At 37.1% G+C, this 11,247-nt stretch overlaps 1 protein-coding gene across 1 annotated transcript; it reads left to right on the forward strand.

The window, feature by feature from the left end:
- Positions 1–5,146: 5,146 nt before the first annotated feature.
- LOC140861350 (uncharacterized) lies at positions 5,147–6,469 on the forward strand. The gene is made up of 3 exons (XM_073264363.1): positions 5,147–5,663; positions 5,778–6,208; positions 6,428–6,469. Exons 1-3 carry the CDS (start codon positions 5,147–5,149, stop codon positions 6,467–6,469), a joined length of 990 nt encoding a protein of 329 aa, XP_073120464.1.
- Positions 6,470–11,247: the final 4,778 nt, after the last annotated feature.

Consider the following 11,247-nt stretch of genomic DNA (forward strand, 5'->3'; position numbering starts at 1 on the left):
GGATCTCTCTCCGACCCTCCTCGGAACGCAAGGCTCTACTCACTGCAGACTCGTATGTAAAGACGTCTGCCATGCGCACATCATGCCTGATCTCAGCCTTCAGGCCCTCCACAAACTGTCGCAGCTTCTCCTGCGGACTGTCAGCAATCATGGGCACAAAGCGACAGCCCCTCTCAAACTGGCTCACATACTCCACAACAGACCTGTCCCCCTGACGGAGACTCATGAACTCACGGATCATGCGACTGCGCACATCCTCAGTGAAGTACTTGGCGTAGAAGATACGCCTGAACTCCGTCCACGTCAGCGTGGGCAAGTGGACTCCCCTAACTGCACCCTCCCACCAAAGGGCTGGCCCAGTTCATTCTTGAACTCATGATCTTCTCCCCCCTGGTGGGGAGTTTTTGCCCTCCCCAGGATTCGAACCTTGCACTCCAGGTCATAAATGCAATGTTCCCTCAATCCTGGTACCATTGAGCTAGCTAGCTCAATGGTACCAGGATTGAGGGAACATTGCATTTATGACCTGGAGTGCAAGGTTCGAATCCTGGGGAGGGCAAAAACTCCCCACCAGGGGGGAGAAGATCATGAGTTCAAGAATGAACTGGGCCAGCCCAGTTCATTACAAAAGTTCTTGTAGGCAGCATATGCAAGAAATATTCTAATAGCTTCAAGTCTTGCTACTGGAGCAAATGACTCATCGAAATCAATATATTCTTCTTGTCTAAAGCCTTGAGCAACCAGTCTAGCATTGTTTCTTATCACAGTGCCATGCTCATTTAATTTATTGCAAAATACCCATCTGGTACCTATGATATTTTGATTATCCGATCGAGGAACTAGATTCCAGACTTTGTTTTTGGTAAACTTATTTAGTTCCTCTACATTTCTTCAATCCAGCTAGAATCTTGTAAGTCTTCATCAATTTGATTGGGTTCTAGCTGTGATATGAATGCTAAATGCAATAACTCATTAATCTTTGATTCCTAGTATGTAATGGAGCAATAGGATTACCGATAACCAGCCTAGGTGGATGATATTTACTCCATCGGAGACATGGTCTAAGGGGATTTGTATCCTGATTTCTTGGAGTATCATCCTCAGATCTGATCGTATTGTCTGGTTCAATAATTTATTCTACAATCCTTGGTTCTTCAAGATCTTGACCGACTTGGTTTTCGGTTGGCTGAGTAGTTAAGAGCTCTAAATCAGCTCTTCTGATGGGAGGCTCATCGCTATCACTTTCATCATTTAGTACCGTTGTTTCTAGCCTATTTTCTAGATCTTTAATACTTTCTTGAGATTGATCTGCACATTCAGTAGCTTCATCAAAGATAACATGAATGGTTTCCTATACTCTCAGTGACTTATTGTTGAATACTCTATAAGCTCGACTGACTGAGGAATAGCCAATGAATATGCCTTCATCTACCTTTGCATCGAAGGTTGTTAAGTGAATACACACTATAATAATTTTATGCTTTAATGCGATAAGATTAAGAAAATGTTAATTCACTTAATCTATTTTTCTCAACTTCCTAGATAAATAAGAGCTACTAGAGTAGTGCGGAAAAATGGCTCTCACTAAGCTAGGTGACAATGGAGAAAATATAATGCGATGTAGTAGTGTAGGTGTGCACAAAATTGTTTATGTATGTTCGGAGCTCAATCTCCTACGTCACCCCTTCTTCCTCACGGGAAGGATACACTAGAAGAATTTGGTTATTACAACGTCTTGTGATCACCCGATCCAAGATAGGACATATCACTGCCTAAAATGGAACTCTTAGATTTACACTGATAAGATTCTAAGTTCTTATCAAACTTCTTTGGATGATGATGATTAATGGCTAAGCTCTTTTAAGCTTAGTATCTCAAATCCTTGCAAAAATCAATGTTCTTCAAACAATAGCTTGGATTTGAGTGACCCTTGAGTAGATATCTAAGAAGATCAGATATGCTTTTGTTTGAGCGAAGGGTTGAGTGAGCGGTAGAGTATTGAATACAATTTCGAGTGCTCAAATACTTTGATAGTTTTATGGTTGTCTTGTCTCTTTGCTTGGCTCTGGTATATATAGATCTTAATCTTCAACGTCTTTATCCCTTTATGTCAACGGTAAGAAACATCATTTCAAACAGATGTATGTCAGATAATATATCTTCTTTTGTGGATTAAGACTGATATCTGTTTCAAATATCTGTACTCAAAGCTCTTTTAATGTCCATTAAATATGTCTTCATAATAAATGTTATTAATGATCTTTCAAGCTTTGTCAGATGGCTCCTTAAATGCTTTGTCCTTTTGCATTTAAGTTGTCTTGTCAAGGATCCGTTACTAGGTATTTGTGACTTTATGAAGTCGGTAGATATCCTTGAGACTTGTATTACAGTTGACACTTACTCTGATTGTTGAGATTGTTTGAAGACTTGAGGACTAGCTGATATATATTATGGACTCGGCTGATGTGTGAGAGTCGGTTGATGTCCAAGAGTTCAGCTGATGTCTTGATAGCCATGTTTGTGTTGCTTATTTTAATATCGTTTTGTTGTTGTTTTGCATGCATTTATTTGTTGTAATTTAGCATTTTGTTCTTATTTTATATTTCATGTCTACATAACATACCTCTGGTTTTATGTGTAGAAAATACCATGTTTTGAAGAAGAATTTGGAATTGAGTTGCTGCGATCGAGCGGTCTAGTTCAGCAGATCGAGCAAAAGGAAGAGTTTTACAAGTCAGTAGGATCGCATAAGTGGGCGCGCTCGATCCTTCCAACTCGCCCGATCGAGCGCGACGTGCAGATTCGGGAAAGCGTTTTTAAATTAGGAAACTCGATTTTTAATGTTTCTAGTCTTATAATAGGCTTATATATTCCGATTTGTATGGATCTTATCATCAATCTGGACGCATAGGACGAGAGGAGAGTTTGGAAGCTAGGTTTTATTCTGAGTTTTCTTCTTCTATTCTTAGATTTTATTTTTTTCATGAATTTTTCTATAGAATTCATGAATATTTGTGGCTAAGTTTTAGTACTTGGTAGAGGAACACGAACCCTTGATTTTGTTTATTCATGAGATTCGAATTTTCAATGTTTAATTATTGTTGAGTATCAAAAGTTATTCTGATTTATTTCATGCCTGTATGTGAGATCTTAGGATTGATCACCCTAGGATTTCACTCTACAAACTATAGCTAATGAATTCAAATCCGTAATTGTTTGAATTATCTAATTTGTGAAGCAACTACAATTAATAATCGTCTGCTTGTGAGTTTATGAATTGTAGGAATAACAATTGACTAGGATAAATACATCCTCTTGTGTATGTGTTGTCTAGATTCATCAGTTTTACTCATTTGAATGCTGCCATGGATTTAAATCTAATCGTTGGTATTGGGTTAATTTATGGGGTAAGGGTTAACTTAGAACGCTGGTGTCTAGTTAACTAAAATTAAGGTGAAACGGGAATTAAATTTCCAATGATGGATATTCAATGTGAATTAATTATTTTTAGGGAATCCATGATTGAATGAATAATTTCAAGGGTGTAGTCGACCGATACCAAGTCTCGTTAGTTTATTGATCTTTCTTATTTTAATTCTTGCATAGTAGTTAATTCAAAAATCTCAAAACCCCTTTATTTTATTTTTAAGAACACTTTTAAATTTCACTTTCCTCGTGGGAACGATCCCAACTCACATTACTGCATATTTTTTTATCTGATTTGAGTTGGGTAATTTGGGCGTGACACGACTTAGCGTTGCCAAATTTTGGCGCTGTTTCTGGAGAAGACGTTTAATTTATTTGTGTTCTTATTTTTATTTTTAATTTCTATTTTCTTTTTCCCCTATGCTACTCTGGTTTGTTCATGCTTTCAGGTGACTCTTCAGAAGAAGAATTTCCATACGATCCGGAGATAGACAGGACTTTCCATCGTTGGCGGAGAGAAGCTCGAAAGAAACTGGAGGGGGAAGAAAATCAAACTGAATACCTCGTAGAAGAGATGGATGCCAACGCAAATCTAAGCCTGAGACAACTTGGAACCCCCGATCTGAACCATCAGCCCTTATGCATTACTTTTCATACTCTAGAAAATAATGCTACTTTTGAACTTAAATATGGATTAATTCACTTATTGCCTTCTTTTCATGGTCTTGCAGGTGAGGACCCTAACAAGCACTTGATAGAATTCCATATGGTTTGCACAAGTATGAAACCCCATGGAGTGACAGAGGAGCAGATCCAACTGAGGTCCTTTCCTTTCTCTTTGAAGAGTGATGCAAAGGATTGGCTGTATTATTTACCCTCTGGATCCATCACAACTTGGACTGAGATGAAAATAATTTTTCTAGAGAAGTACTTCCCAGCTTCCAGAGCAGCCAATATCAGGAAGAAAATTTATGGGATCAAGCAATTTACAAGGGAATCACTTCATGAATACTGGGAGCGATTCAAAAAGCTTTATGCTACCTGTCCGCAACATCAAATAAGTGAGAACTTGTTAATTCAATACACTTATGAAGGGTTGTTACCTCATGACAGGAGAATGTTAGATGCGGCCAGTAGAGGAGTTTTTGTGGATAAAACTCCAGTTCAAGCGAGAAATTTGATAGAGAATATGGCTACCAATTCTCAACAATTTGGCACCAACATGAATGATCATGTACCAAGGAAAAACAAAGAGGTAAATGTCTCTTCCCTTGAGCAACAATTGATTGAATTGACGTCTCTTGTGCGCCAAATGGCTATAGGGAATGGACAGACTGCAAAGGCATGTGGTATCTGCGCTGCAATGGGACACACCACTGATATGTGTCCTACTATTCTAGAGGAATCGGTCGAACAGGTTAATGCTACTGGAGGATTTCCTGGACCACCACAGCTGAAGTACGATCCATATTCCAACACATACAATCCTGGTTGGAAGGATCATCCAAATTTGAGATACGGAAACCCTCAAGAAAATCAACCTGGACCTCAAGCACCACCGCACAATCAAGCTTATAGGCCACCGTATCCTCAACAATAGCAGCGTCCTCAGATACTAGCACCAGGTTAGTTTCTTCAACACATAGTTAAGGATCTTGCTACTAATACTGTAACTTTTCAACAGGAAACGAGAGAAATTATCCAACAGTTGAACACTCAAATGGGGCAGTTGGCAACCGCAGTTAACATATTGGAGGCACTAAATTATAGAAGTCTACCATCACAGACAGTGGTGAATCCGAAGGAGAATGTTAGTGCAATCATATTGAGGAGTGGAAAGGAGTTGAAGGTTAGTGAAGAAGTAGTGAAAGAACCGGTAAAGAATGAACATGAGGAGAAATCGGAGGTAGAGGTGGAAGAGATAGTTCAAAATGAAGAACTAAGAGGTAAGTTTCCTCCCCTTTCAGAGTATAAATCGGTAGCCCCTTTTCCCTTAGCATTGAAAGAGTCTAGGAAGGATGAAGGTATCAAGGGATTGTATGAATTTTTTTGTAGATGCGAGGTAAATATCTCTTTGTTAGATGCTATCAAACAAGTACCTCGTTATGCTAAATTTTTGAAAGAGTTGTGTACTGTGAAGAGAAAACACAAACTGAAGGGGTGTCAGAAAGTTGAATTGAGAGAACAGGTTTCTGCTGTAATTCAAAGAAAGGTACCCACAAAATGCAAGGATCCAGGTATGTTTTCTATTCCTTGTAAAATAGGAGATGTTCAGCTTGATACGGCCATGCTAGATTTAGGAGCATCGATTAATGTAATGTCATACTCTGTTTATGCTTCATTAAAATTAGGGCCTTTAAATAAAACTGAAATTGTTATCCAGATGGCTGATAGATATACTATTTATCCTAGGGGTCTGTTAGAAGATGTTCTTGTGAAAGTTGACAATTTGGTCTTTCCTGCTGATTTTTATATTCTTGACATGAAAAGCAATGATTTGAATAGTCCTATTTTGTTAGGAAAACCATTTCTTAAAACTTCAAAGTCCATCATAGATGTTAACAATGACACTCTCACTATGGAGTTTGATAAGGAGGTTGTTAAGTTTCATATTTTTGATACCCTGCAAATTCATGATTGTGAGAGTGTTGTTAATAATCTTGATGTTATTAATAACTTGTCGCAAGAACACAAGAAGGTTGTGAATGAGGATAAATTTAAGGAGATTATTGCAAGACCCATTGAGAATTTTACAGCTGAAATTTTTCGTTCTGATCTGCAGGTACCCAGGAAATCGAAGCAGATGAAGCAAAGACCAAAAATTACTACAAAACTGCACAAGTGGTGAAGCTAGATATGAACCATCATGAGCAAAAGAAGCATGCAGTCGGGCCGACGACTGTAAAAAGAGGCGCTGACTGGGAGGCAACCCAGTGTTCTTTTTTTTATTTAGTTTTTTGTCTTTCATTTTGTTTTTGCGTTTTTATTTTTGTTGTTTTAGAAACCAAATGCCGCCACCTCTGCAATCAAAGTTTCAATATGATTCTTCCGTGATTCTGTCAGACGTTGAAGAGGATAGATCCAACACTTAAACCAGGGGAGTTCTGTTTTACATTTGCATTGCATTGTCATGTTGTTATTTGTGTGTTGTGTTGTTTGTGTTTTTGTTCTGAAGCATTGAGGGCAATGCTTTAGCTAAGTGTGGGGGGGTGCATTCATTACATTCATTGCATTCATTTTGTTTTTGTTTGTTTTGTATGCATAAGTAGGATGATGATTGTTAGCCTATGATGATGAAGTTGAAAAAAAAATGAAATTTTTGAAAAATTTTACCCTTGATTGGATATGAGAAACCGTAGGTTGATTGTGGATATTCTTAAGCACGCATGTTTAACCGGTGAAGTGTAGTGATGTATTATAATATTTTGGATGTTGTTGGACCATTGCACGATAATAGGTGTTTGTGGAGCTTGATAGTTTCTTAAATCTCGATGATCTCTTTTGATATAGCATTACACTCTTGGGCGCATTTTTTTTTTAAAAAAAATTTGTTCCATGTTTATAAAAATAACAATTCCATCCGGGCTTGGAATGTGAATAAAATTCTATTCACTATTTCATAGCTAAGTTTGCGGATTCCATGAGATTGTAGTTCCATCCGGGCTATAGACGAGGGGATTGAAATTCGAATCCTATCTAGTTATAGCTAAGTATGCGGGTAATTATTGGGATTTTTAAAAATGTCGGGAGCAAAATCCGACTGTGTGTAATTTTATCTAGAGAGAGTTGTGTTGTGTTGATGGATTGTTGGGAGGAGAGTTCTTGATTGTGAAACTTGCATTGAATTGTTTTAGGTCGGAGAACAGTTATGAAACTTGTCTTTTGAAGTTGCATGTAACTGGGGTAACATGTCACACACACACGTTCACATTTAACTGGATGTGTATAATTGATAATCGAGAGTAGTTGTGAGCTTCTTTTTTTGTGAAGAGAAACTTCATTGAGGCTATGATATTCATGATTCATCCTTGCTTATGTTTTTGTTATGTTTTCATTTTGTTTTTGCATACTTGCTCGAGGACGAGCAAAGATTAAGTGTGGGGGTATTTGATAGCCATGTTTGTGTTGCTTATTTTAATATCGTTTTGTTATTGTTTTGCATGCATTTATTTGTTGTAAGTTTTCATTTTTTTCTTATTTTATATTTCATGTCTACATAACATACCTCTGTTTTTATGTGTAGAAAACACCATGTTTTGAAGAAGAATTTGGAATTAAGTTGCTGCAATCGAGCGGTCCAGCTCAGCAGATCGAGCGGAAGGAAGAGTTTTACAATTAGTGGGATCGCATAAGTGGGCGCGCTCGATCCTTCCAACTCGCCTGATCGAGAGCGACGTGCAGATTCGGGAAAGAGTTTTTAAATTAGGAAACTCGATTTTTAATGTTTCTAGTATTTTAATAGGCTTATATATTTCGATTTGTATGGATCTTATCATCAATCTGGACGCATAGGACGAGAGGAGAGTTTGGAGGCTAGGTTTTATTCTAAGTTTTCTTCTTCTATTCTTAGATTTAATTTTTTTCATGAATTTTTCTGTAGAATTCATGAATATTTGTGGCTAAGTTTTAGCACATGGTAGAGGAAGACGAACCTTTGATTTTGTTTATTCTTGAGATTCGAATTTTCAATGTTTAATTATTGTTGAGTATCAAAAGTTATTCTGATTTATTTCATGCTTGTATGTGAGATTTTAGGATTGATCACCCTAGGATTTCACTCTACAAACTATAGCTAAATTAGAATTCAAATCCGTAATTGTTTGAATTATCTAATTTGTGAAGCAATTACAATTAATAATTGTCCGCTTGTGAGTTATGAATTGTAGGAATAAAAATTGACTAGGCTAAATACATTCGCTTGTGTATGTGTTGTCTAGATTCATCAGTTTTACTCATTTGAATAATGCCGTGGATTTAAATCTAATCGCTGGTATTGGGTTAATTTATGGGGTATGGGTTAACTTAGAACACTGGTGTCTAGTTAACTAAAATTAAGGTGAAACAGGAATTAAATTTCCAATGATGAATATTCAATGTGAATTAATTATTTTTAGGGAATCGATGATCGAATGAATAATTTCAAGGGCGTAGTCGACCGATACCAAGTCTCGTTAGTTTATTGATCTTTCTTATTTTAATTCTTGCATAGTAGTTAATTCAAAAATCTCAAAACCCCTTTATTTTATTTTTAAGAACACTTTTAAATTTCACTTTACTCGTGGGAACGATACCTACTCACACTACTGCATATTTTTTTATCTGATTTGAGTTGGGTAATTTGGGCGTGACACGACTTAGCGTTGCCATGTCTGTAACTAGTCGATGAATTAAAATCGGTTGATATCTTCCGGTATACGTATTTCCTGTTTTACATACAAATGGTAGTCATACTATAAAAATGATATATTGTTTTGTTATCACCAAAAGTCAGGATTCAACACTTTTTAAACTTGTAACACAAAATCCAACTTCGGGTTTTTTAACATATTCATTTTCACTATTTGATAGAAATTTATGAATTTTCCCACCTACTAAATTGTGGTCGAAACCATTCTAGTTTATCTTTGTTTTAAATAAATATGCACATAAATCCACTACAGTGTTTCCTACATATTAATTTTCATTAGAAGAATTGAATTTTCCACCTTAATTGTGGTCGATCCACTCACTGGGATTTAGTATCTCTTTGTTTTAATCTAGTTGCACGCATATATTTAGTGTTTCGTACATATATATTTATAATTAAGGGACATAAAATTTATGAATTTTTCCAAATGCTAAAATTTGCGACAACACGCCACCGGGTTTTAGTTATTCCTTCTTTTAAAACATTGAACACACAAACCCACTATTGAGTTTTTAAACATATTCAATTTTGCTGTCACTGAAATTTATGAATTTTCTCACCTATTAAATTGTGGCATAAATTGTTCTAGTTTATATTTTTTTTAAATAAATATGCACATAAATCCACTACCGTATTTCCAAAATATTAATTTTCCCTCTTAATTGTGGCCGATCCACTTACCGGGTTTTAGTATATCTTTGTTTTAATCTATTTGCACGCATATATTTAGTGTGGGTTGATTTTTTATATTTTGGTCGAGTATACATTGAGTTTATATATTTGGGTCACGTTTTATGTATGCAGAAACACGCCAACGGGCGTTTTTTACTCTTTTTTAAAAGTTAAACGCAAAAACCCATTATTATAACATATTCATTTTCACTGTTTGACTGAAATTTATGAATTTTCCCACATAAATCCATGAGCAACCATGGATTGAATGAGAAGAAGAGTTGATCGACCGTAAGACAGTGTAGTGACCGGTCCCGAAATAACTAAATAAACAAATCTTGAGCATGCAAAATGACTTAAGAAGCAATAATCAAATAAACCAGCGGAAACTTAATCAATACAACTAAAAACTACTGGCATGAATACAACCGATTCCAATAAACAAGTATCGATAAATGTTTTACAACCTAATCGAAGATAATGCTAAGATCCATAAAGAGAAACCTGGTACAGTACAATCCATCCTGTTGCTGCTCAACGACCCCTACCGCCCGGTCCGTCCAACCTAAGTCCTGTCTCATGGAATAGGGTGTCCAGAACCAAAACCGAGGACGTGAGCTAACAAAGCTCAGTATGAAAGTATGATTATACACATGCTATGAATGCTAAATGCAAATGATCGGGTACCGGAAACCTATCACAGTAGAAACTCTTGCTCGAAAAATGGCGCCATGGTATGTAGCATACTGGGCCATCGCATCAGAAGGTACTCCCATACCATAATAAATTAGTGGATTAACCGAACCCAAATCCATGGCATCCATCCACAAAAACCTCGGGGATGAGAAACCCCTCTAAATGTAAAATCAAGGTATTGGCTCAACGTGATAAATGCATGCAGCATAATAATCATGATGCAATAAATGCACATAAGACATACCATATAAATCATGCAAACATAGAACATGAATACTCAACTAGGATAACTTGGATAGTACGCCCGTACCTCAAAATAAGCAACCTAGCGATACTGGCTCCCTAGTCCAAGCCAATAAAGCAGACAATCACCATATCATTAAACGTCTATTAAAAGTATTAACTATACTAATAGCTACTCATTGAAGCTAATCAGATTCTAGCAATATACCTGTGTCCGTAGTAAGCCCTTTGATGGTGATGGACTCAAAACTTAGGCACAACTCCGCTACGATCCTGGTAGTGCCTTGCTATCGACTGGCCCTCAAATATGTCGCCCAAAACCTTAATATCTAGCTAGAAAATGAGAGGAAAGCTGAGGGGATGAGTGAAGAAAATGAAGCTCTCGACCTCTATTTATAGACCACAATTGGAACTTCCGAACCCTATTTTGGAGCTTCTGAACGTACTTCGGAACTACCAATCGTGCTTCCAAACTCCCTCTACCGAACGCGTGTCTCTGATTGGACAACACACTACTGCAAACACGGTTCGGATCTACCGAACTCTGGTTTGGAGCTTCCGAACTCTCTCAAGTCCAAACACCCAATCAAAACCCATACCCTGTCTGACCGTCACAAGATCGGAGTTTTTGATCTCCACTTAGGTGCTTCCAAACTACTCGGTACTTCCGATCATTAACTCTAGCTTCCGAACCAGTTCAGTGCTTCCAAACTACTCTTTGGAGCTTCCGAACTGTCCCAATACTTGAAGCCCTCGGAATCATTTTTTCATCGTTTTGAATCCGATTTTCAACTTCTGAAAAC

Source organism: Henckelia pumila, chromosome 4 (genome assembly GCF_033568475.1).
Source record: "Henckelia pumila isolate YLH828 chromosome 4, ASM3356847v2, whole genome shotgun sequence".
In the NCBI taxonomy this organism is placed as follows: domain Eukaryota; kingdom Viridiplantae; phylum Streptophyta; class Magnoliopsida; order Lamiales; family Gesneriaceae; genus Henckelia; species Henckelia pumila.

Excerpts from the sequence above, each read along its gene's own strand:
- LOC140861350 (XM_073264363.1), top strand. The coding sequence starts at position 5,147 with ATGGGGCAGTTGGCAACCGCAGTTAACATATTGGAGGCACTAAATTAT. Across the intron at positions 5,664-5,777 it reads CACAAAATGCAAGGATCCAG|GGCCTTTAAATAAAACTGAA; the intron begins GTATGTTTTCTA and ends CATTAAAATTAG. Across the intron at positions 6,209-6,427 it reads TTTTTCGTTCTGATCTGCAG|AAACCAAATGCCGCCACCTC; the intron begins GTACCCAGGAAA and ends TTGTTGTTTTAG.